Here is a 27,260-nt window from a genome sequence, read left to right as displayed (position 1 = left end):
AATTCAAGGGCTTGGAGGTAAAATATTTTTTTTACAGTTCTATACTGTTTTCTCAATTCTATTTGGATCTTTTTGGTAGCTGTCCCAGGTAGCAACAGGACAAGAGCAGCTGATAAATCAGAAATTGCAATCATTGCTCAAATAAGGAAAGATTTAGCAGCAGTGTGAATTTGAGCCAGAAGAATGGATTTTTTTCTCTTTTTTTTCTTCTTTTCACTAAAGCAGCAGTGCGTATTCTTAGCAGGAAAACATCAGCCATGTTTCACAAAGTCACCATGCCACATTGCAATTATGTAAAAAGAGGTGTCTGTCAAACATGCTTAGGCCCAAAATTGCATTGAGACTAAAAATAAAAGCCATCACTCCAGCTGTAGGAATTTCAAACATCCTGGGGGTAAAATCTTTGCAGGGCCATATAGAACAAATCTATAAACTCAGCTCCCATTAGTATCTCTGCAGCCTCAGTCAGCAAACCTCAACTATGCCCTCCAGGCAGGGTAAAGAAATTGGTAAGTCTTGTGCAGAAGTAAATTATGTGTTTCAGGTAATATTTGCTTTATATAAAAGAAGGAAGAGTAGAGCAAGAGTTCTAACAAATTTCATGATTCTAAGAAACAGGTTTTGTTTTGTCCATGAATTATATTCTGAAAATCAGCCTTGAGGGCCTCCTTTCCTCTAAAAGAGTCAGCTGAGGTTGAATATCTACTTTTATCCCAGAAAATGACCTCATTTCTCAAAAGAGACTGACAAATAATTGTTCCAATGGAGGAGAATGACAAATCCCTCACCCCAGTTTGTCCTCCTCCCTCCATCAGAGCAATCCAGCCTCTAGAACTTGTTGAAAACTGGTCAGCCAACCTCAGAGCTGTGGTGTAACCTGGGCCCAGGGGAAGTCTGGCCTTTCACAGCACAAAACACCAAAAATATTTTGGTCACTGTGTGAAAGTGTTTCGGAAAGCTGAGGAAGAAGAGGAAACATCCTTCCTGCAAGGTGTCAGCCTCTGGCAGAGGGACCAAGTAGGCAACAGGAGACAACAAACCCTTGTGCTGCCAAGGTGGAGTGTGACAAGTACTGTAAATCTGAGACTGTCCATGCTCCAAAAGGGAAGCTGAAGTTTCTCGATTTTCCCAGACTTATTGATACACAAACTCTTTGTTTGGGAACAGACAGCATCACCTTTTATTTTACAATGTGTTTGAGAAGAATGCTGCTCCCAGGAGGTGGAGGTCGATGTGTTTTCCCCTTTTAAAAATCACAAGTGATTGTCTTGGTGTAAATCCCCAGCATTGGTGGTCTTGGTCCTCAAGTGTGATCTCCAGTGAGGTGACAGAGCCTCAGAAAACCAACTGTGCTCTGAGTATCTCTCTAGACAGAACCATGCCCAGTGCATCGACCTCTGGAGAACCAACATGTCTCCGAGTTCATCTGCATCTATTTTTGGAGTCCAGACCTGAATGTGGCCCTTTGTACCTTAGCTATCATTTTGCTGACGAGATAAGAATATTTTTATTCTGTGCCTTGTTTATTTAAATGTCAAACCTTTAAATCAGAAGCCTCCCTCACTGTGTGCGTAAATCTGGTAGAGCATCAAGGGGGATGGGAGCACAGGAGATCTAAAGACAGTAAAAACAGCAGTAAAACTACACATCCTGTGTACAAATGCATTTCTAATTGCTGTTGTTAGAATACAGTCTTCTGTGAACCTTTTCTCTATTGCTGTAGACTAGCTATAATATAAAAGTCTCTTGACTGTTTAAGTGACGTGGCTAGGAAGAAGATTTCTCCCACTGAGAATGAGGACAATTTAGAATATGGAGCAGAATGGGATAAGATGAATATTCAGAAACTCATGGAGTCAACTTTTTGCATACAGATTAAATCATAAAAAAAAATGCCTCTGCCTGCAGTACCTACTCCTGGTCATAACTGCAGTATTTATAATGGGATATTAAGCTTTAGTTATGTTACTGTCTTAGGCTACATAAACCACCAGGAAAAGAGAGAATAAATAAGGTTCTTGCAGATTACTTAATTGTAGCAAACAGGAAGCTGCAGTCATCACAATTTTGCTTTGCAAGGAAATTCCATGGTTGAGAGGTGGTGGGATGAATTCGTGAAGGAAACGGGACTAGCATTAATTAGTCTGGCCCCAGTAAGCCATTAATCAGGATTGGGCAACGCCTCAGTAAACTCACAGACCTCTACTCAAACAGGTAGGTCACACAGTGAGAAATGCTCTAGCTCCACTGAAGTAAAGTGCTGGTCACCCCCTGGGATCCTTTCAGAACAGGGAAGAATGGACACAGATCATGTTCTTCTTCACAGGGACTAAAAGCTGCCGGAATTTGTGCTGCTCAGGTCTAGCTGCTTCCCAGGAAAGGCAGAAATACACATGATCTCAAGCAGCTGGGAAGGATATGTGACCTTATAGAGCTGATCCAGAGGCTGACTTTTCCCAGGTCAAGGGTTAGTGTTGTGGCAGTAACCTTCACCTTGAGTGAAGGTTGTAGAAATGCTTCTTAACCTGTAGTGACCTATTGGAGAGAGGAACTGGACTATCACCTGCAAGCTGCTCAAACACCTGATATCAAAAGCTCCATCCTTGTAAGCACAGCTGGGGAAGGACAGTGGCTTGTAGTCCCCCCATGTGAGTGGGGTGGGATCTGTGGGCAGCCTGACGTAAGAACCTAGTACTTTGGCCAGCAGCCATTAATGCCAGTTAGCAAAAAACTCATTTGCTTCATTAAAGGAATTCCACACAATCAGTGTTTTGCTTTCCATTGCCATCAGTTGTCTTATCCTGGATTTTATGGCCTTCAGAAACTGTAGCTCTGTCTTACACTTGATTGTCAATGCAGAAATTGTGAATCTCATTAACCAATATACAGATGTGGGCTGTGTGTTACTTCAGCTAGTGCTCTACATGCAAACTGCAGCAAAAGCTTGGTCAGAGTGATCATGAGACTTCTCTCAGCTTCTCTACGTGTGCCCACTGCAGGACATTGGAAAGGTCTCTTCTTCTCCCATTCCCTCACTGTCCTTTCAAACCCTTCTACTGTCTTCTGTCTTTGGGCTGTGAAAGAATTTAATCTTTCACTTCTCACTTTCCCAAAGGAGCCTGTAAGGTTAGAGTTCCCTATACCCCATTTGAGTGGACTGTGCTGCCTCCCTCTCAGCACCCTGACCTTCCAACAGCTGCTTATAGGAATATAACTAAAGTCAAACCAGGTCTACCTACAGCATAAGACAGGTATTTTTGTCATGGCAAATGCTTTTGTTTTACAAGGAGATTCAAAAGTTTTTACTCTTGAGCCTGGCTGGACATGTTCTGCCTGGCAGAAGGATCCTCTCTCAGAACTGTTCTTCCCTTGAACAAAGAGTAAGGTATTTCCATCCAATTATTTTCCTGCATTAGTAACAGGATTACTAGAAATCCATTTTTTTCTTTATATCCTTCCACTTTCAAAGCTGAGGAGTCTTTCAGCAAATTAATGTATTTGGCTACAGTTCTGCACAGGCATATGAGCCCAAGATAAGCTAAAACTGTTTTTTAAAATTGATTTTTTTTCCTCAGGCAATATTTTCATGTTCCTCCTCTAATCTTTAATTGGAAGTCAGAGTTAGCATATTGATAACTTGGCTCACTCTCCATTTAATTCTGTTTTGAGTGCTGATAAACTAATTACACCATTTTACATAAGGAAGCACAAGCTGAGGAAGTTGAAGCAATTTGATGCCAGAACACATTGCCCGTTAAGATGCATCATGCTGACTGTTACAAGGACATACTTACTGTGGTCCAACCAACCTGCTGACCCAGGTCTGTAAAATACAGTGTAATGATGGAGGAGACAGCAAGGCTTTGGATGCTGACAGAATCCTTCAAAAAGGGCCCATCTGCAATGACAAAAATGGAAGAGGAGATGGCCTGAACAGGTACCCTCTCAGGGGCTCGGCATAATGCTGAGGCTGCCCTGCTAGTGGTCCAGCTGTAAGCCCAGCTTGGATTCTGATGTACTTTGGCAGCTTGGTACTTATCCTCCAGGTTAGCAACTCAGAGCTCTTCCATGAGGGTTGTTCCCTTCCTGTTTTAACAAAAGCGTGGGGCTGCCATGACACAGGGCAGCACTGTGTGACAGCTGTACACTGCTGTCTCTGCTAGTCCGGCCCGTTAGAGACAGGCCATGCAATCACACAGACAACTCCACAGAGCACTTCTTGTTCTGTTTTGCAAGACTAATGGCAAACTCTGTGTAACACGTCTCCCTCACTGATATATTTTGCTGAAGCATTTGCATTCTCAGGCTGTTTTACAACAGGCAGCTCCTGATGATGAATGCAACTCCTTGGGCAAAGGCTCACGGTCCAATATTTCTTTGCTAGATGTCTAACCTAGGCAGACCAGGTGTATCTGAGCATTACATTACTGTTTGCAGTATTCTGAGGCATCTGCTTTCAATCCTAATGGATCTAGAGTGTGCAGGCAGGCACATGAAATATCAATATTTGGGTTGTTTTTGTTTTATATATATATATAGGTGATGAGCTGGATATTGGAAAAATCTAACAGCCACTGGCACAGGATGTTGCCATGGTTGCAACACCTCTTTGCTCTTTTTCTTTACATATGATCTCCCTTTCAATATATGTTTGTTGACTGTTTGCATCAATCAGGATGCTAAATTCCATCAAGTGCTGAGCCCTCATTTTCTATGGCTTTGCAATTCTACACATCCACAGGCCAAATGGCCTCTGGCAGCTTTATCTTCCACTGCCATGTCCACCAAGAACATGTGGACTGACACAGAGGCTGCCTCTGGCAGCCAGTTGCATCTTCTGGTGAGGCAGTGAGCAAGTATTAAACAGGTAATGCAGTGAGGGAAGGAAGGGAGTGAATGGGCTTAAAACTGCCTTGTTTCATTATGTGATCATGCACTGTATTCTGGAACATTTCACTCAGTGGTTATGAAAACCATTAGGTTCCTTCATTAATGCGAAAACTCGTAAGTTAATAATTGATGTCAGTTAATGAGAATGTACTAACAGTTCACCCAATAACACCTACAGAGAGAGCAGTACTGTGAGGAGGAGAATCTGCCAGAGGATTAGTAATACATTAGGTGGCTGTATTCAGCCATAAGGATACTCACTGCGTTCTAGTTGCAGGCCAACACGGGATGGGTACCACTGGGGACCTGTTCCAAGCACAAAGCATGGCTGTTAATTACATGATAGAAAAGCTAAATTTCTGTTAGGTTTGGGGGTAATTTTTTTAGCTGATAGCTACAAAAGTGAGATGGAATAAAAATTACCTCTTTTTTGGCCTTATCTATACGAGGAGAATACAAGAGAGCTGGAAGAAGCACACAATACACACATTAGAGCAAAAATCCCTTCTCCCATTTGAGTGCTGGAGAGGCCAGTCTCAATTCTCAACGCTCCATCAGCACAGATTGTGTGTGCAGAATTGGGAAATATAAAGAGGATACTGTTTATTACTGTGGTTGCCAAAACTCGATACTAAATGTATCAATCTTGACCCTCCTTCTAAAAATATGCCTGTGCTGGAGTCTTGTCCAGAACTTGGTGTTTCCCATTTAGGAATGCAAAACCATACTAGGGATGTGCAGCTCGCATTAATTCTCTACACAGATTAATAAGGGAAACAGAGACAGAGAAAGTAGAAGCACGTGGGTAGCAAATACTGGGTGACTTATGACTTCCTTGATACCCTCAGCTTGAGGATGTTTCCTAGAAGAAGATTTTTAAATTCTCTAGTTTAAAGGTCATTCCAAAATGCACAATAGCAGTTGGCCACTGTTATTGGATTCCCTTTGGTGATTTTGAAGAGACACCTGTCAGGATGGTCAAACAGGTACAGGTTTCCAGATGCTTTTGTTTCCTTTGGTGTTGGAGTGAGCAGGTAATCGCCACCGACACACTGCAGAGGGGATCATGGCAGTTCAAGCTGTTTACTTGGCCAGCTCTTTAGATCCTCTATGCAAAAGGTTGTGCTTCTACAGGTGTGCTGCTGAATGGACAATACAAACACTCCTCCTTTGCATCTCAAGGACAAGTAACTTTGCTTAACTCTTACACACTCTTTGGTTTGCTGCTGAAAGTTTTTAGGGCTGACCTAGAACCTTTCTGAAGCAACATGGTGAGAACTTCTATAGCCCATGGTGTTTACTGACATTTGGAGGAAGCAAAGATTGTCAGAGAAAAGTGAGGAACCTGCTGCAGTATCACCACCCCCAGCCATTTCTACCACATTTGTCTTTATTTCCTTTGACACACCTGAGGACAGTTCATAGCCTGAAGGAGATTTGCTTTGTCTTTTTAATTCAAAGCCTATGTGAAACTGGTCAGATTTTTTTTAGACATGTCTTACACCTCTTAGTGATCCTGTGTTTAAGGTACAGAAATTCCCATACCTTTAAATGGAAAAAAAAATGTTGCTAGTGACTGTGATCAAATGTGGTAACATTTGCCCCAAGAAGCTGTGGGATCTCCTTCCCTGGAGATAGTCAGGCCTTGTCTGGGGATGACCTTGAAGAGTCTTATAGGACTTTAAAGCTGGCCCTGTTCTGAGCAGGAACTTGCATCTGGAGATGAGCTCTGGAGGTTGTTTCTACCTAACTTATTTCAGGATGATGAGGAGAGTTTGTTCATGCCACCATCTGCCAGCTGGGGGGGAAGGGAGCTGTACATGGTGTGCACTGTGCAGTGACACTCAGCACACTCTCATTTCAAAAGCACTTGGTCTGACTTTTGTAGGCAAGAACAGGCATTAGAGGAACCCATGAACCAGGGCTAATAGCAGGAGGTGAGACATCCATCAAGTAAGTTGCAAACATCTTTTTCAAGCTACCACAACAATCCATGGCTATTAAAGATAACAAAGGGAAGATAGAGAAGGAGCAGCTGTCTGACTTGTCAGGGAAGATATGATTTGCTCCAGGACAGCAGATATCAATAGTTATTTGGGAGCCTGAAATGCAATGTATTTGTGTTAAATTGGAATCTTCCCCCCAGCTCCCCCCTTCATATTACAGTATGTTTCAATAAAAGTCAATTTACCTGATCCTGTGGCAATGCTCTTTTAGGTATGGCTCATAATCTTCACAAGGGCAAACAGAGGTTGTGCATTTAAGCACGTCATCCCACATTTCCAGTCCTTTAGCCTCAGTACACCATTATGTTCAAACATACTCAAAGATTTAGACAGATGGAAGTGTGCCTTTGCTGCTGCTAGTCTGCAGTGACCTTGTTACTACATCAGTGTGTCTCTGGTTTTCAGGCCGTGCTTGGAAACCTGCGTGCATTCTTCTGGAAGGATCTGGAATTAGCTGTTACTTCCCTGCTCTTGCTGTTGGTGGGGGGCCACTAGCTAATGTCAAGTGGAAATGTTAAATGGAGCAGAAGACAAAGTCCAAACACATTTCTATGTTGGTTTGAGTGAGACCACCAAAGCTTCCAGCTTTCAGTCTTTGTTGTCCACAGATTTTAGCAAGGCTGTTCCCAAGTGTTAGGTGTCCAGGGTCCTGCAGAAACCAACATTACTTTCTGGGGAGAAGTGTGGCCCCCACCAAGAATCTGCTCTCCTAGCTTTATAAGGCCCATTTTAGATAGGAAATCTGACACATTCCTGGGCATCCTGCTCACCACTTGGCAACAGTCAGACAAAGGGACCCTCGCCCCACCTGTCATCAATTATTTGCCTTCCTCCTATGAATGTTTTCCACAGGGATCCTCCAAAGCTCTCACTAGAACAGCTCTGGATTTCTGTTTAGCAGTGTGGGAAGCTCTTCCAATGAAGCCTGCCCATGGCAGACCCCCATTCCTCTCATTCCTATAGCAGGAAAGCTCTTTTCTTTAAATAGTGAAAAGAAGCCAAACCAAGGAACTAACTATCACTTGTATTAATTCTTGCTGCCGCCTGTCAGAACAAGGGGCTGATATCCAGAGCCAGGGCTGTCTGACAGAGTAGCTTCACCTGGCACCAGCAGGAGCTGAGGAGTGCATGTGGAGAGTCCTGCTCCCGAACAGGATGAGCACACACACTCACTAAAGGCAGAGGCACAGCTGCAGCTGTGGGCAGCACCTGAGGGCCTCTCTGCACTCCCACACCTGGCAGAGATCCCCTTGCTTCCAACCTAAAGCTGAAGGGCTTCTCTTTTGCAGGTTTGTTTTGGGAGGTTTTAGCAGTGTTTAATTCCCAGTTTTTTTCTTATTAACGTTTTCCATTTCTGCCTCCTGCAGAGACTATTGGTAATCAAAGACCATGGGTGACAGAAGTTTATCTTGTAACTTCCGTTGCATCTGAGATCAGGCATATATTAATATTTACTTTCTGACATTGTGACAGTGCATCAGAGCTCAGCCACAGCAGGTCACAGTTTCTGTATAATCCTTGTGGTTAGCAGAGCTGTTCAGTTCTCTTATGCAGAGTTTATGGGTCTGGATATGTATTTCACACTTGGAACAAAGTTGTAAAAATAACATTTCATCTCACTTATATCCCAGACTGGCTTTGACTTGGAAAAGCAGCTGTAGACTGTCCAGAGAATAAGAGTGGCCATGATGGTTCAAACCACAGGTCTATTTAGCCAATATTACATCCTCTAATGTTTAGTCAATATTGTGGTTCCTCCACATCTATCACATTCCTAGCATTTATGTAAAACAGCTTTGGTTCCTGTCTTTGCAGCATCTTCGGACAGCTATGAAATGTCTTCCTAGTTTTCCATCTCTATTTGATTACTTCTACTCTGCTGTCTTATCCTTCTCTGGAAGGCTGTTTGCCTCAGACCCCAGTAGGGTCACCCCTCACCTGCAGGCACGTTGGCACCTGAAAGCTTTGCCCATTCCTCAGCTGAAAAGTCATTCACAAGCTCCTTTAATTTAAGTCACATATCAACGTAGTTCTTCTTCACTGAGCAACCTGATTTGGCGAAAGATGTCCCTGACCATGCCAGGGGGGCTGGACGAGATGATCTCTATTTCAACCCAAACTGTTGTACAGTTCTGTGAGTTATTCTGTTATGATTCAGGCAGAGTTATGTCTATGTGTTTAGGCTTCCATTAGTCTGTAAGTAATTATTACAGGTCTTAAGTCTTTGACTATTTTCCATCTTCTCTACCGGGAATTTGTTCCAACTTTGCGTTAAAACAATCCATATGTTTATTTTTAAAATTAAAATATTTTAAAATATTTTAATTCTATGATGTTAGAGGCCTCGTTAGTTTTCCAAACAGGATGGTATTTGCTTGGAAAGCAACTCAATGTTTACTTTTAATGACCTCTTTTAAAAATGGATATCAGGGAAAAAATTAACTTTGTGGGAGTATTTGATGTACCTGTCCATATTTAAAAGAGAAATTAAAATGCAAGCAAACTGACAGGACACATAAAAACTGATGGCCACCTTTAATTTTTCCTAATGGAATTGCCTATTAATACTGGCTATAAAAAGGAGATACAATGCTGTCATCATACCAGCTAAAACCACAGCCCCAGTGCCATGCTCAGCTGCCAAAACCACTGCACAAAAATGCACAGAAAACCAAGTTCCTGCTGCCCACATGGTTTGTTACTGTATACTAGAATCTCAGTAAATGAATCAGCTAATCCAACAATCCTAAAACACAAGGACAATCAAAAAAGCATCTATGCAGCTTTAGCACTGCCCAAAGGTACTCTATCCACATGACTTAAACTGACCTTAATGTGTGCTCCACCCCTTAAATATCACAAGATGTTTTGTAAATTTAACAGCTAAGAATCTAAGTCCTTAGTACTTTTCAATAGTTGTGAAATTGAAGGAATCGACCTAGTTTTTATTAAGTTTCATAAAGAATCTTCCAGAAAAAAAATTGCACTGTCTCATCTGCAGTAAATTGCACAATCAAATGCCCATTTGTCACAAAGTATTTCTGAAGTTATGTGAGCCTGTATGAGAACAAAGGTAACATGATGAGGACCTCCCTTGCTGGGGAATTCGTTGTGCTCCTTAGAATGCAGACCTGCAAAAACTATTCTACTGGGGAGAGAGGAGTCTAAGAAATGCAAAACACAACTGACAGACACAATTTGGAGATAATTAGCAGATTGACTTTCCATCATCAGCTAATTTTATTACCAGTTAAATTGTTTGCTTCTCAATGTATTTCACCACCCATGCATCTCTAATAATAAATAGCCTTAATAATTACAAGCAATACCTGCTGTGATATGAATAGGGTGATATGAACAACAAAATTACTATAATCAATCATCAGCAGCATGTTGTTTAAATTTGCAGAAATAGCAGAAATTCCAAGGAACCGCTGTGGCACCAACCTCCCTTATCTGATCACAAAAATGTTGCACTTGAGCTGAGACGTGTAACAACCCTTGCTCATGTGAACTGAGCATGGCTGAAATGCATTCCTCAGCCTTAACCAGATGGCAGTTTTGATACCCATGTAGCAATCAGAAGAGTTTGCTGGGAAAGATGAACATTTTAGTATGTGTGGGTATGCTGGGTTTGTGCACAATATATAGAGACAGACAGATTATCTTAAAACTTGCTGAGGTCTTTCCTTGACAAGTAAACACTGGACAAATACAGTTGTCCCTTGTCTGTGACCTTAGACTCTGGCCGTGGTGTTGTCTCCCTTGGTTGCAGCAGCCCTGTCTGAGTGTTCCCAGGAACACTACTGAGAAAACAAGGATAGAGACATCACCATGCTAGCAACCACAGCCTTTGCAGGGCTGAAGTTTGTGTAGTCTTGCTTCACTGAGCTGACAGCAGGAAAAGCAGGATGCTGAAATGACTCGAAGCTATTACTTTCTGCTTTTATTTGGGGAAAAAAAAAAAGGCTATGTGATTTATTGTGCTAACATTGCACTCGAGTGATTCCTGAGCGTGATGGCAGAAAGCAAAGCACATCAAAGAAACCACAGTAAAACTAAGCTCGGCCACAAGATCAAGAGAGAAAGTATCTGAAATGATTACTTACTGTGCTTGCCTCCACTGTAATAAATGGCACCTGCTGAGAGCTGCAATCTGAACCACCAGCCCGCTTGAAGAATTGCAGCTCTCAGCCGCAAGCCTGGGGCAAGCAGGGCCACAGCATCTCTTCACATGGGCCCTCTCAAAAGGCCCTCTTTGGCTGCAGGCCAAGAGATGTTTTGCTGCTGTGACACACTGAGTGCCAGCACAGTCACCTGGCTTTGTTCTCCAGGGTTATTGACCAGGTCTGGCCAGGCCCCTCCAGGTACCACTCAGCTGACACCAGACTGAGCTCCTGAGCCCAGCAGCGCTCACAAGGCTCAGGCTACCAACACCGTGCTGCTTCCATCTCTTGCTAAGTCTTTAGGGCACAGGGCAGACCTTGAGAGGGCACTTTCTGCATCCGAGATCACACAGCTAGGCTGTGTTTTCCTGGCAGAAGGACCTTTGAGGCAGTGTATCAGAATATTTAAAGAGCAGGAGCAGATCTTGAGCTAGATCCACGTTTTTATGGGAAGTTAGTGGAAGGAGCAGATCCAGTGTGTCCTGTTCAGTAAAATCTCAGCAGAGTACTGAAATGGATGTTGTTTTTAATGGCTCCATAGCTGGGGATAAATCCCTTTTCATTGTCAGCTTTTTTCTCTGCGTATTTTCTCTGATTTGTTTAATTTGTTAGCTTTCCAGGGAAGATCCTTGGCCATGTGTTTTACAAAGGCACCTTGAACTCTAGTTGCTATGGGGACACAAAAAAGCACTTTCTTAATGGCACATGGAATTTGAAAAATTAGCTATTTGGTGATAAGCGTCCATTTCTTTCCTTTGGTTTTTGCAATATGTGAATTCATCAGGCTACAACCATACTGCTGGCCGAGGGAGAACAGGCAGTGAGCTGGCTGAACTGAGGTCTCCAGACACACTGGCTATGACCAGCAGTGCTAAGGACAGGGTCTGGCCCAGAGCATGCACTTCCCACAGACTACTAAACAAGTAAACCCCAGCCTGACTGAATATCTGGCTGAATGCTTCTGGTTTACCTGTTCATTTGATTGTTCTCATTGGCCTTAAGTGTTTAAAACCTGTGACCACCCATTTTTCCTGCATAAAGTCATGTAACAGTCACCCTGGCAGCTCCACTGAAGCCTGACTGAGACTGGTCCAGAGGATTCTCAGAGCTTACTTAATGTCTCCATAGCACAATGTCTGTAATTCCTGCATGCATTCTCCTTAGAAAAACTGTCTCAATTTTACCTTTCTTGGCCAAGATCTGGCAAAAAAGGAGAACCCTGTCCATATGTTGGTTCCTGGGAGCAGTTCAGCTGCTGTGACTGTGCCCAGATGTGAAGCTCCAGTCTGTAGTGCTCTGCACTGCACCTTGAATCACAAATTTACTTGACTGCATTTTCATTAAAAAAAAAAAAAAACTTATGTAAAGGCCTGAACTTGTTGAGGAAAAGAACACTCCTCACATGCCTTTTTCTTTTTTCCTCAGTGAAAAAATTAAATACTTCAGCTATATTCTGATCAGGCAATAATGGACAAATTTCTTAAGAGTCAGCATAGTTTTTCTTCATGGACATTGATTCTTATTAGTGGTAAACAGAATATTATTTGTCATTTGGATGTCAATTTGTGTCGCTAACAGATTAACCTTTCAATATTCCTTCTGAAACAGTCTGCAACTGAAAACAACAATAGCATTTCAGACAAGCAAAAAATATCAGGAAAAAAAACCCATACATGCAACATTTAGATACATGTGTTCACATTTTTCTACATTGTTTTTTCTTTGCACTTCCAAAAAATAAAAGAGAAAAGGGAAAAGCCAGCCCTGTGCATTTCCATTTTCCTTGTAGCCTGCTGCAGAAAGCATAATTAATTTTGATCTTTCTGAGTGAATTTGCATTTAAATTAATGTGCGTGGGCAAAGGAAGGGAAAGGGAATGAGGCTCACCTTTTATTTCATTAATAACAGCCATAGACCAGAATACAGAGAAACAAGAAAATAGGTAGTCTGGCAAAGCTGGAGCTGGAAGGAACTTTCCCATGGGGGGCTGCCCTTCATCCCGGTGCAGGGAGGTGAGGAGGTGCTGAGCTCGTGGTGCTGCTCAGGGCTGGCCAGGACAGCAGCGTGCCCCCCATGGGGCAGTGTCACAGCAGGGCACTGCCCCTGTGACACAGTCACACACTGCAGGGGGGACGGGGTGGTCAGTGCAGCTGGGCTCTGCCTAATGGGTAGGGGCAGGCTTTGGACCAGAGACCCCCAGGGAAGGCTGTGTCTGTCACCGGACACTGTAACAGAGCTGCGTTTGCTTCGTACTCACAGACAGTCCTGTTCTGGCTCTGAAATGCCAGCCCAAATTAAAAGAGAGATGAGGAATTTACGCCAAATGAGGATCTGTATTCTGGTAGTTACCTTTGCCTCTGATTCTCTCATCTCCACAAGTCCGGAAAGGGTAGCAAAATAATTGTTCAGGTATCAGGGAATGTGAGAACTTGAGCAGGATTCTATTGCTAAATATAGGCTCTATCAGTGAAGCCCTCACACGAAGGGCAACACAAACCTGAGAAACTGCACATTACAGAACATACCTTTGCCAAACTAAATATGTGTTTCAGGAATGAAAAATCTCCTTCCTTCTCAATCTTCTTGTCCATAATTTGGCATGGGATTTCTGAAAACGCACCTCAATATTTGGTGGTTTATGGAATCACTTGCTGTCTATCTCAATCCATAAATGCTCAATTATCTGTGCTGCTGTGGAGTTGCCAGCCCAGACAAGGTTTTCACTGGCAGCAAAGCAGAGCATTTAAACACAGTTATCTTTCCACCCTCGTGGTCTCAAGGAAACACAAGCAGTAAGATATTAAGGCCTGTTTTAAAATGTTATTCCTTTTAAAACCTTTGTTCATGCTCGTCCTGTGCCAGGTTCTGAGGGAACAAATGGTGCCGTGCCTTGCAGTGTCATAGATATGCTGTGCTTCAGGACACTGATAACACAGGTCACTGCTGCCTCACTCCAGAAGGCTCTGGTGTGGCTGCTGCCACAATCAGCATGGCTGCTGAGTGCTTTTATGTAGCAGCTCTCCACAGAGCTGTGAGAGGGACATAGAGCAGAGAGCTGGTGAGGTCAGTGTTTCAACCCAGGGCTGTTTGCATGCTGCCTGAATGAGCTCCGGTGCCAACAAATGTTATAGCAGGATTGGGGCCCTGCTGGTTTTATATTCCAGCATCACAAAGTACACAGTGGCCCAGCAATCATAGCTGATACAGGAAAGATAGCTCAAAAGCTCATTTGTGCCTTCCCCACTGATGTGCTGGGCAGAATCCTACCCCAGGCTCTAGCTGTTTCTTTAAAAGCATTCCACAGTCAATTAGCTAATAAACCATGATAATTAAGTATAATTTTCTTTCAATATTGACCATCCAGGGGATATTGCTCTCTCCAGCCACTAAGCTAATCAGGATGCTTTTCCTCACTGACCCCCAAAGCAATGTGGGTTTTGCATCTAATGGCTACACCAATGCCATCAACAATTAACTGAGCACATTTGAATTGACATAATTTTCTCCTCAGAACAAATTAACTTCTCATAAATTCATTGGTAAATTCACCACACTGAGAATTAATCCCCACTAAGAATAGGGCTAAACTGTCATTTCTCCAGGAGCAGTGAGAAAAAGGCAGCAGAGATCTGCCCTGCTCTGGCAGCAGATCAGACACTAGCATGGGAGCCAGAGGCTGTCATGTTCCCACGTCCTTCCTGGGAAAAGGGCAGGCTTAATTCTCCCATCCCACCACTTTACTTAGATTGTGGAAAGGCCTCAGAAGCACTGCTGTGAGGCTTGAGGAGACCTGATCACTCTCTACAACTCCCTGAAAGAGGTGGTAGGTAAGTGGGGGCCAGGCTCTTCTCCCAAGCAACTAGTGACAGGATGAGAGGACATATCTTCAAGCTAAGCCAGGGGAGGTTCAGGCTGGACGTCAGGAGGAATTTCTTCATGAAAAGTGTTCTAAACATTGGAATGGACTGCCCGGGAAGGTGGCGGACTCACCATCCCTGGAGGTGTTCCAGAAACAGCAGAACATGGCACTCAGTGTTGTGATCTAGTTGGCAAGGTGGTGATTGGTCAAAGGTTGTATGCAATGATCTTAGAAGCCTTTTCCAACCTAAAAGTTGATCAGCAAAGTCCTTCTCCAGAGCTTTACAGGCACAGCCCATAAGGGACCTGATTCTGCTGGAACTGCTTGGTGAGTTTTCATTCTTGTATCTGAGGGATGATGTTTCATCTCAATCTATATGGCAAACCCTTAATGGCCTTTGAATACCTCTACTGCTTTTCCTCTGTAAATGTGATAGACACAGCTCATCCAGACTCTGTGCACTCTGAACTTGCAGTCTAATGGCAGAACATCAAAAAAACCTAGCCTTCCACTAGTATGTATTTAAACCAGAGCAACATACATTGTTCCAGTATAACTCACACATCATTTGTTTCAGTGGTGAGTAATTTTCAACAGCAAATATATTCAATATCATTGCAACTTAGGGACAATTTAGAAAGAAGCAGAACTCTGATACATTATTTTTACTGTGAATCATTTGTTCACTTTCTTGTCTTTGATGCATTGCTTTCATTAACTTGAAACAGTTGCAAATACCAAATTTTGTTTGAAAGCTTTCTTATTTTGGTTGTTCTTAGGGTTTCTTTCCCACCATGCACAAATAAGAAAATAAAGACAGAAATGGGCTACAAATATGAGAGAGGGCTTGCATCTAAACAACTGCAAAACAAACTACTATCACAGAGTGAGATCTTTCACATGAAGTTCTGAACAGCCCCCCTTGCTCTCATCCTCACCTGACCATACCCCTGGAATTACAGTTACTTGCTGCATCACAGCTCTTGGTCCCACATAAGGGAGGGGCTGCAAAAGCACATCCAGGGAATCCATGAGGAAGAGAAGATCTGGGAGAAAGTCTGAACTTAGAATATGAAGCTGCTGCTTCTTCTCTAGCCTGTCTAGCAGAGATGACACCATAGGACTTGTCATTTATTACTCTTGTTCTCACAGGTTTTCAAGGAGGTAGGTTCCTCTCACTCTGGCAAGGCAGATTCACTTCCTCTCCTGTTATCCAGCACCTGTTGGCTGCCTTTCACGAGAATTCCTGGGACATTTCATACGCATCCATTCCAAGCAGCTCTTGTAAGAGAAGCTGTTGGACCTTTCAGTAAAGCCAACTTAGGTGTTCAGAAGTGCAGAGACCCCTGTGAAGAACCTGATGATGTAGATGCAGAGGACATTTACAGCCTCAGGTGACCTTGACCCTACCTTAATCAACAGACACCTGTCTAATTAATGGATGTGAGATTCTTTTCACACTAATGAAGGCCCGTGGGGCTTTTAGCATCCTGAGTTCCTTGAATGAACATTAAGCCCACAAGTCTGCTGGTGAACACCAGGTTAACACTGGAAATGAGTCTGTTCTTCAGACAAAAGCCATTAATATCTGAGTGTAAATTGATGTAGGAGCAGTTTTAAACCCAAAACTACTTTGGCATCTTTTGTTAACAGTTAAGTAGGCTTTAATTCCTCAAGACTGGCTATTCCTAGGGCCTGGATTACTTCTATAGGGCCTCCTACTGTAATTTTCTCAGATGTGCCATAGGCAGTAATATAAGACACATTGTAAATAATAACAGGCAATTCTGGTAAACAAATTTTGATGTTTTTCATCTAGATCTGTCAATTAAATCTACTGAAAAGTCAAGAAAAGCAAAGATTCTAGCTATGAAATTTCCTTTTCTTAATGAGGCATTTAAATAGCATCTCACATTTGTTCTCCAGTTGTTTACATAGGATGTCATTTGTGATGCATTGTTGGAGCCCTGGAAATCTCAGCTGGGAACAATATCCCAGAGAGCAGAGGGGGACAGTTCTGCTTCAAGCTACATCTCAATAGATTTGCTGCCTTTTCTTTTATTATGTTACTCATCTGTAATCCTGCTAATGAAATGCAATAACATCAGATGCGGCAGCTGTCAAAAAAAGAGAAATAATGTGAATTTTCATTAAAGTTTTTGAGTTGATCTTCACTTTTTCCATTGCTGATTTAAATATTGCTGGTTTTCTGAAGGTCATCTTATTTCTATAAGGATTTAATGGATAGTCTGCTTTTTGTGTTTTAGACACCTTCTTGCCTCTGGTTCAATAGGTCATTAAACATATATTTAAGCCATTCTTTGTTCCAAATGTTTCGTACAGGATCACAGCCAAAAGAGACAAAAGACACCAAGGTGGATGAAAGGCAGGTTAATTATTCTTATTTTATAGATGAGAAAATTAATCTCAAAAGGGAGAAAGTGTCTAGCACACAACCAACCCCTGTCAATAGCATGACTCCTATTGGTCAAGTCTTAAAGACCTAAGTCTTAAAGATCACATTCATTTCAGTGTTAATCACGAGACTTCAAAAGTCCCAGGGGACCTTCTGGCTTTTATGTTTATCTTTTGAAGGCCAGAATGCTTTAAACATCTGTCTCTGAAAGTCTTGTTTAAAGTTCTCTGTGCCCTGCATCTAAATCAGCTTGGTGAGCCAAACTTCCACCATAGTTTCCTAATTTATTAATGAAATATTTTTGCAAATGCGTGTGTAAGCAAAACATTACGGATACCTGATCAGATGCTTTTCAGACTGCTGTAGTGTCTCTTTCTCCACAACTTATAACGAGATTTAAGTGCTCAGCAGAGAAATGAACTGCAGATGCCTGGTCTAGTGCTCACTCTCACTTTTGTTATCTCAGCACCCCAGTCAGAAATGTCCAAATGCAATATGTGTGCCTTAGCAGTGTCAAGAGGCATGGGAGGCTCATGACCACAGCTCAGGATACACAATAGTGTGTGTGAAGTGCACAGAGACTTCTGGAGGGTTTATGCAATGGGCTCCATGCATTGTCTGTCCCTTTTGGAACATGGCCTGAGTAATTTTTCTCTAATTCCAACACAGAATGGGGTGTGGGGTGTGCGGTGCCTGAGTATGAGCCAAATCTTCATTCACTGTGAAGATTAAAATCATGTGGTTAAATCAGTTTGGCTTTTCCTTTCTTTTAACTGTGTTAGGTCAATGATGCCATTCTCATTTCCTGACTGGCTGTTACAAAGGAGTGAAAAAAATTCCCAGCTTTCACAGGAGGGCTTCAATTATTTTGACAGCAAAGCAACAAATTCAGGTCACATGAATCTGTACCAGCAGACAGACTCCTGTATTTTATATACAGGCATTTGCACAGATATGTCACAAATAAGCGGAGAGGAGGTCATCCTCCTGATGCTTCTCCCTGCACAGGATAGAAATGAAGTTACTGGACGGGCTGGTCTTGCGATTAAAGCCACATCCTGAGGCAAGAATTTGGGTCCCTGTTCTGACAGGCACATGCTGGAAAGCACAGGCAGGAAGCAATTTACTCATGGATGAGATCTCTGTGAGCTGGGAAGGAAGAGGGTAGCAACAGGTTTGAGTTTTGTGGCAGGAGCTGTTGCTTACTTTGTGCTTAAAGCTGGGAAGCAAAAAGTAAAGAATTTCAGAAGATACAAGCCTCACTGTGGCAGTAAAAAAAAATTCAAGGAGTTTCTAATAAACTGAGTTGTATCGACAGGCAGAGAGAAGTAAAAAGAGCTTAGAATTGTGTCATTTGAAGGATACTGAAATTCATCAGAAACTAGTGTCCTATTGATCTCTGCTGTGTGACTAAGACAAAAGAAAAACAAATTATAAATATAGTATGGAATAAATACCATGTTTCCTCCTAATCTAGTAATTTCCATTTACAAAGTCAACACAGATGAATGAGCAATTTACACTGATGAAATCACCATACTTCTTAGTGCCCATTTGTAATAACTGCCCATCCCCAGTGATTCGCCTTCATTGTGTTATTTCCAATTGAGTTGTTATGAATGCAGAGAGGGGAGAACTTATTGAAAACAATAGCTGGATGTGACGGCCAACCCAATGTGCTCTGAGAATCCATACTGGGGACGTAATGCTGGGCCTCTGAGCTCTGCAATCAGACACCTGCACAGCAGGATATTGTCTGTCCTTTGGAAAACTCCTTCATATCTGGGCTAGTGTGAGCTACTTAGGACACAATCAGGGAGGAAGGAGTTTGAGATCTGATAAAAGCTATTGACTTTGTAGCTGCCTTTCTGTCCAGGGAGTGCGTCCAGCTCAAGGCACCTCATGGTGGGATCAGATCATTGCCCTCTTTCAAGCATTTTGGCTTTCTCAACGCCTGATCTCCTAATATAGGACAGAGGAAAGATCCCTCTGGAAGGCTCTGTGCCCTAGATATAACTTATTTGGGTCTCTTTGGTTTGTGAGACACATGGCTGATTGACAGGCCAAGACTATGAAGTCGACTTTGCTGAGCCATAAATAGCATAATTCAGCTTCTCTGAGTCCCCAGCAGATGTATTCATCAGGCACATCAGTCTCTCCAGGCATCAAAATTGACAGATTTCATTAACTTTCTGCAACCTGAGAATCCAGCTGTAATAGACAGTGTGGAGAAATCAGAGGAACTGCAGGTTCTCAGCAAGACTGTGTTATCAGACAGTCCTGATTATACAGAGCCGGTAGGCAAGGACTGGCTTAGCAGTCACCGCTCTCCCTGGTACTGCTCTTAATGACTAATCCCCACAGCATCCTTCCTCACCTCTCTGAGCCTTGCAGTTTAACATCGCAGCCAGCCTCCAGAAGGGAATTACGTGTTGCAGTACAGTCATCCTTTCCAGCAACAGCTTTGCATCCCACTCTTGTGTGTCAGCACAGGCCTGGCAAAAACCAGTTGTTCCTGATGCCCTTGCTATTGGAATCCTGCTACTAGATCTCAGGTGTCATGAAAACCAGAAAAGCTGCACATTCAGGATATAAAAACCTTAGCAGCCTTTTTAGAAAGGAGGGAAGAAAGAGGACTTCCTCCACTAAAGAACTAATTTTAGTACTTCTTGTGCCATGAGTTTTGCTCACAAAGCCTGCCTTGTGATTTTTAAGCAATGAGAGATTCTCTTCCTTGCTCTTCACCCTGTCAGCTCGACTTCTGTTCTGCTGTGTTTTGAAGATCTGCTTCAGGGTTCTGGGTGAACAAGGACCTGTTGGTTTTAAAATGCTGCTCTCCCTGCAGCTGCCGAGCACTGCCTGAGCTGAGCACTACAGATAAGCAACTGGAGGTAGAAGTGAGCTGAAGGCAGTTACAGGTCATTTTGAAAAGAGAAGAGAACTGTGTGATGTGGTACTTCTACTTATATTAGCTTTCTGAGATTGCATTTCCTTGCATTAGGCAATAAACCTCTTATTCAATCACCTGGAAGTCAGTGGGGAGTGTTTGACAGGTGAAATGGCGTGGTGGAAGGGCCAGCACAGGAGTCCCTGATGTGCCTTTGTGCAGGCAGTCACACGGGGCGTGCTCTGACCAGGCGGTGGCAGAGGCTGCCAGTCCCCCTGTGGCTTCTGGGACACATGCAGGATGAGAGCAGTCGGTAAAACCTGGCAGCTGACTCCTAACACACTGCCCTACCGTGAGGAGGAGGCTGAAAGAGAGATTGGTCCCATCATGAAGGAGGAATTGCACTGTCTTTTTGCTTGTCCTCTCTCTAGAGAAAAGCAACAGAAAATATTTCAGCAGCATTCCAGGGAACGTGGCTCCCAGGATCACTATAGAGATACCTGTAAGGAGCAGTTAGTTGTAAGATGGTATAGCAGGATTCTGAAGTTTCATATTGTTCTGAAATTATGCTGTTTATTCTTGAGTGCCATCTACTGACAATTCCGTCTTAATGATTTGCTTTCATTGATATTGCTTATTTTAAATGCCCTATATAATAACTTCTGTTTATAAGGAACTAATAAGTTACTTTTTCCTTGAGCACTTTATTTCCCTCTGTGGACCAGAATACCCTTGACATGATGTTCACAGTTATCTCCTGGACTTCTCTTTTTCCTTCTACCCATCACCAGGCTTCCTCCCTTCCCTGCCTGCTCCTTCTGCCTAGAGGGCAATTTCTGGCCTCCCTGTGCTCACCCTTCTGGCTTCAAAATGTAGCTGCAGTTGTGCTGTTCCCCTTGAGCAGGAGTTTGCCTTTATCAGTTTGCTTGGCACTGCTGAGATCTTATTTCCCCCTTTCCTTTCAGTTCTTCCTCTTCTTTCAAAAGCTTTTTCACCAACTTTCATGCAGTAACCTTGAAAATATTTAATGATCACTGACTCCACTATATTACCTGTTCTAGAGGTATTTTATTTTAGTTATGTGATACTTGAATTAGCATCATTATTACAGTTTTTCATTTTCTATCTGTAAGATTTCCTCCCCCAGTAGTCCAATACATTTTGCAAAGATAAAAATAAATTAAAGGTGAAAAGTTATTGCCAAGGACAAGAGCTTGGGAAGTTTAGCCTACAAGGTATTTCTTTCTCCATTGAAAATATAATCTGTATAGATAAAGAAAATGCCAGGTAGCTAACTCATTATAAGCAGCTGAGAAAATGGGTCAAGAGACTTCTTTCTTATGCACTCAGTTTTTGGCTTGGTTCCATCTCTGCCAGCTAGCCAAAGGAACGAGGAAAATTCTAGTAACGTCTCCTAATACATGGCACCATTTTTATTGAGGCTTCTTTGCCCGTGCCTCAGAAAACTCAGTATGATGGCCAATGATACCCTGGCACTCAGCTGCCACTCAATTCCAGGCAGAAAATATCAAGCTGTAGAAGTGTAGATATTTGTCCACAACACGCTTATGTTGTGGAACTCTTTCCCAGAGGATTTTGCTGAGGTCAAAACTGTAAGTAGGTTTAAAAAGGATTAGACAGATCCGTGGTGGGCAGGTGTGATGTGTGCTATTAAGCATGACAGCCTGGCTCTAACATCTGTTACAGAAAGCCCCTGTAGAGCTGATGGCTGGAGGGGGCTGCAACAGGGAATCTGCTGTTCTGGGATGACCCCAGTTGGTGCTGCCCGTCCCTCCCATGGGCAGTGGCTGCAGCAGCCAGGGAATGATTTAAAACAGCTTCAGTCCAGACAAAGCCTTTGAATCCCCATGAAAATAGCACTTTGTCTTAAATGTTTATTCTCCACTAAGATCCCTCAATCTCCAGTGATAAAACTGGGATTGATCCACTGAACTCAATGCCACAAAAAGCACAAGGTTAGGCCTTTCTGGGATTGTTTCAGTAGAGAGAGTTTTGCTGAAGTGAGGGCTGAGTAGTATTTCAGTATTTGTTCCTGGACTTCTGAGTTCATAGTCAGCCTTTTGTATAATCACACATCCAAACTAATATTTGACTAACTTAGTTATCAGTAAGATGGCACGTGTCACTTGAGTCTCATTTCTTTTATTTTAATGACTAACAGCCTGTGCTGCAATTCATAATTCAGTCTTTTTCCTCCTTTCTTGAATCAGGCAGCAAAGCCTGATCAGTGACAGAGATGATACTTGTGAAATTGCTGCACAGGGGTTCCTCTCACTGAAGGGCTGACAAGATACCAGCTGAGGGGAAAGCTTAATTGCATGGGTGATCAAAGGAGAATGTATGAAGACAGGGAGACTGTAAGGGGATGTGCGTAGGAGTGTGTTTTAATGAGAGATTATAGGGGAACATGTGAGTCTGGCACACACAAAATGACAGAAATGAATGCATGAGCTAGTATAAAATAGCATGCTAACCAAAGGCATCCACAGATCAGCTTCAGCCCCTTCTCAGCCCTTGCCTAAGAGAACTGTATCCTATTAGCTGTCATCCCACTAACTATACAAAGAGAAAAAAGTGAAGGTTTGATCTTGGCAACTGGGAAAAGAGGAGGGGGGGAACCTCATGAGACAACAACATCCAGGCTGAACTGGAAAAGAGAGATCAAAGCAATGAGCTGAACTGAGAAGAAAGGACACAGGACAGTGATATGGTGTACTCCCGGGAACAGGATGAATTGACGTAAAAAAACGAGAATTTAAAAAGCGTTGAAGGCACTTGCCAGCCCTTCCATGTGCTGTAACACACTCTACTGACAGAGGTTCGGTTCATGATGTGTACTGTGCTTTGTTGTATGCTTACTGTCTTACTTTATACTCGGCTCCACTTCCATCACTGGGGGTACTTGAGGAGTAAGATGCCTCTTAATATCAAAACAGGTGCCGTTAAAATGGCTTATATACAATCTCACGTCATTTTAGCCCAAATCCATTAAAAACCTCGTTACAGTTATATTGGCATAAACCTCTGTGCCCATGTTCTCCAACTGATTTAAACTGCATCAATATAAATCCAGTTTCAATTGATTTAAGAGATTCTATGCCGAAGTGCACTGTATTTGACAAACTGATGGGAGGACATACCCTTACTGAAATATTAAAACTTTGCACTCGATCTTTTCATATTCAGCAGTGTGGCTTTTGAACTTTTGCCATTTTGTATTTTACAAGCCCTTACAGGGAGGGAAAATAAGTAACTTTAGAGCAGTCAGGTTAACAGCCTTTCGCTTCATCAACTGAACCCGTGTGCAACCACAGATGCCTTAAGCTTTAGTGTTTTATAAAATTATAAGGACATAGGAGAAGCATAATGCTTTTTCTACTTACTCTACACTGAACTCAAGCTGGCTGACAACCTTTTTTTTTTCTTTTTCTTCCTTTTCTTCCCTGTAAAAGGCATCTAGCCTTTCCTTGAGCACACCCTTTTTTTATAAAAATAATAAAAGCTCGTTATCTAAGATGCCACCCGCTAGACCAGGTTGTTCAGTGCCCCATCCAACCTGGCCTTGAACCTTTCCAGGGACAGGACATCCACAGCTTCTCAGGGCAGCCTGTGCCAGTGCTTTGCCACCCTCTCCATAAAGAATTTCTTCATAGATCTAACCTAAATCCCAGATGTTGTTTAATCACTCTGAGCTCAAGTTCCCCATTACAGCAGCTTTCTGGCCCACATGGTCAGTTTGTGGCCAGCGTGAAGCAGTCTACCGTTAATTGAAGTTTATTCAGTATAACACTGGAAGAAGAAATGCAGTGCTGGTTTTGAACTGACACCGTGTAATGTTAAAAACAAGATAAAAACTACTACCCCTCATGTGCTGGCAGTGATAAATTATGCAGTTCTCTCCTTCCAGACTCTCCCATCTGCAACAACTACAATAGAATCTTAGTTCAAACACTATTCTTATTGAGGGCTGGAGCTGTCAGGCCAGTCTCAGCTTTTGTGTGAGATTCATGAAAAATAAATTTGACAATTTCTCTGAGTGAAAGGCCTCTAACCATGTCTCCAGCCTGGTAACCAGAGTACTTACATGCTTTGTGAAATTTGTGTTTCACATCAAGAAGGGTAGATGCTGGAGGTACCTGGAGAAGAAAGCAAAATGCATGCAGATTAGTTTTTCTTTCTTCTTCACTTCGGGATTCCTTCTCCACTAGTCTGATGAAAAGATGCTTAAATTTGCCTGAAGGTCCTTCAGGCAAAAATGAAAAACATCAGCAAATGTTATTAAGGATTGTCCAAATTTGACTTAGGCATCACCCGGACCACCTCTGCTTGGTTGATGGAAGGGTAAAATCACGAGGGTCAAGAGGGAAATCTGCTGGCCCTGCTTGATGCAGTGATTGCCCCCTAGATCAAACCAGTGCGAAAACTTGAAGGGTTTAGCTTTAAAGTTAGGTTCAAGCATGCTGAGGTCCACGTCCTAGAGACATGAAAGGGTTCTCTGGAGAGGGCAGCAACAGAACTGGTAGGTTCTGTCCTTTCTGCCTGAAATGAGTTTGCTTCTGCATGCTTTTGTTCATGTGCCCTTGAAGCAATTCAGGTGTCACAGTTTTAGAGGGCAGTCTGGAGGCTTTCTAAGCTCTATTTTATTATGTATATTTATTTCTTAAGATACTTTGTACAAATTACCTGAGAAATAGATTTGGAATTTACTAGAGCAAAAGATTTGGATTTGCTTTTTGTTTACAAGGAAAGACAGTGGGACTTGTGAGGAAGTAGCATGTTGAGCTACTTATTAGCAGATTGTGACAATAACCATGTAACTAAATAGAGAAGAACATAACAAATTCCCCTAGTAGAGATCATTTAGCACCTTAACATAGGTTGTTTTGTTGAAAATACTGAGTATGGAGAAATACTGATGCAACAAAATAAAATTGCTGACTCTAAAGCAACGAATCAGTAAAGAAACAAAAGTTTACTCTTATGTAGTTTGACACCCACACAAATATACAATATATGTGCTGTTAGTACTTACGAGTAACCCAACCTGCTTCCAGTAAAATGAACAGGCAGAGAGCTCAATACAGGTTTCAGTGATCTAAAGACATAAAATGACACCTCTGCTAAAAGGTAGTAAAGTACCGATCTTTTCTAAGTTTTTTCTTTGGTTTAGATGAGAATGCTTTATTTTCCACAGTTACAGAGGGCTTTACTGGGCATTTACAGAAACTGCTGTAAATGAAACTCCACTTAGACCCTGACTTGTCTCTTTGATGTAGCTGCTAAGCAATGCCAACTCCACCCAAATGAAGGCCTAGGCTCCTTGAAACCAAGGATTACACTTCCCCTGTCCCTAGCACCTGTGTTGACCCAAACCATGCTGAACTGTATTAGGCCAGGCAAGAGACACTGCCCTTGGAGAGCCTTTTCTTCCTAGCTACAGGAAGCAATAGAAGGAGCCATTTTATCTTCCTTAGTTCAAAAAGGAAAGAAAACATTTTATATGTGTTTATTGCAGTTAAGCTATTGCATGCAACACCCAGTAGAAGAGCGCATCTCCCATAGTTTCCATGTATTTTTCTTGTCATGTGTGCAACCTCTGTGGACTTGAATACTGGAGCTGGGGGGGTTATGTTCCTGAAACCTCAAAAAATGTCTGAAATTGCTTTCTCACATTTTGTAATCCCACACCTGTGAGGCCTGGAACCCCAGATCCGTCTGATATGGATGCAAGCACTGTTAGCTGGAAACACCTATTCAGCATACAAGCCTGCAGACCAAAACCTGTCATGTGTCCTAGTGCAGGGCAGATGTGCAGATATTCAGAGCTGGTATTGCCAGCTGAAGAATGGGAATGATCTTTTCCAGTTTAATGGATGATGAGCTGGCTTTCTAAATGCAGTAGAAGCCACATTGCTGCAGGGCCTGCATCCCTACAGAACAACACCTCACTGCGGAGGGTTCTGGGGTAGAGTAGCTAGGGCCAACCCATGCTCTGGAGAGCTGATAACTGATTTAAGCAAAGAAAGCTGAAAAATTGTAAAGCTTAGCATGCTTACAGAGCAGTGCTTGCTCAAAACAGAGCCCAGGTCTTCATTTCCAGCTCTCCTGAGTATGTTGTGACTTTAGGGCAGAGCTGCTCTCAATCTGTTCAAAATGTCTAGTCCAGCCCTTGTTAGCAACTCTACATCCATCTCCCTTTTTTCATCCGGAGACAATCAGTGCTTTCTCCCCTCCAAATCCTGCTATGGCAGCAATGGGATTCATATCACCTAGCTTCAGCTATTTAAAAAATTAGTCCAAACTCATGTTTTACATCTACATGTGGAACCACCCAGATTCCTCAGGTGTTTTAAAGCTACAAAATGCTTGGAGTGTCCTGCTGCAGCCCAGGAACCGGTGAGTGTGCCCCTGGGGGGGGATGAGCAGCACCTCACCCCAGTGCCCATCTCCAAAGCCGGCACTCACAGCCGTAGCAGCAGCTGGAAGGGCCGTGCCCTGTCCATCCCTGAGCGAGGCAGAGCTCATTAGCAGGACACTGCTGGGCCTGGCTGCATCCAGGCTGCTTTGGGCCAGAGCTGGCGTGAGCGCTGCCAGCCCGTGCCCGGAGCTGTGCTGGGCTGGTGGGTCGTGGACTGGCAGCTCTGCACAGGCTGTGGGGGCCCCGGGAAGGCACAGAGCTCACATCCAGCCAGGAGGCCAGCAGGACACTGGTTTTCTGAGCCAGCTGGCTTCGAGAAAGACCCTTTCACTCGAGACAAACTACACAGGTCGTGAGCTGAAAAATAACACAAATACTTTCCCCCTTCAGAATGGGCTGTGACATAGAAGAATCGTGGTGCCCTTGCCCAGGCAGAATAATGAGGATGTAGCCGCAAAAGAATGAAATACATTTTTTTATGATCTTGATAATTCCATGTCCCTTTTTAAAGACCTCATAAAACAACCAGTGAAGTTATAGTTTCTAATATTGATCAATGAGAAATGGATGCTGAGACACCAGCTTACTACTAAGAGT

At 42.9% G+C, this 27,260-nt stretch overlaps 1 protein-coding gene across 2 annotated transcripts in view; it reads right to left on the bottom strand.

Moving 5' to 3' along the window:
- TECRL (trans-2,3-enoyl-CoA reductase like) overlaps positions 1–27,260 on the bottom strand; it is a 57,558-nt gene that overhangs the window by 19,596 nt on the left and 10,702 nt on the right. Inside the window, exons 2-4 of one of the 2 annotated variants that reach the window (XM_066317953.1) lie at positions 24,330–24,381; positions 5,152–5,196; positions 3,795–3,898 (exon numbers count right to left, since the gene is read on the bottom strand). In XM_066317953.1, the coding sequence (XP_066174050.1) occupies positions 3,795–3,898; positions 5,152–5,196; positions 24,330–24,381 (201 nt within the window). The remainder of the gene's footprint in view (positions 1–3,794; positions 3,899–5,151; positions 5,197–24,329; positions 24,382–27,260) is intronic. The other variant, XM_066317954.1, reaches the window with a different exon arrangement.

Source organism: Sylvia atricapilla, chromosome 4 (assembly GCF_009819655.1).
Source record: "Sylvia atricapilla isolate bSylAtr1 chromosome 4, bSylAtr1.pri, whole genome shotgun sequence".
In the NCBI taxonomy this organism is placed as follows: Eukaryota; Metazoa; Chordata; class Aves; order Passeriformes; family Sylviidae; genus Sylvia; species Sylvia atricapilla.
Note: the sequence above shows the minus strand (reverse complement) of the source record. Positions and strands in the feature narration are given on the sequence as shown.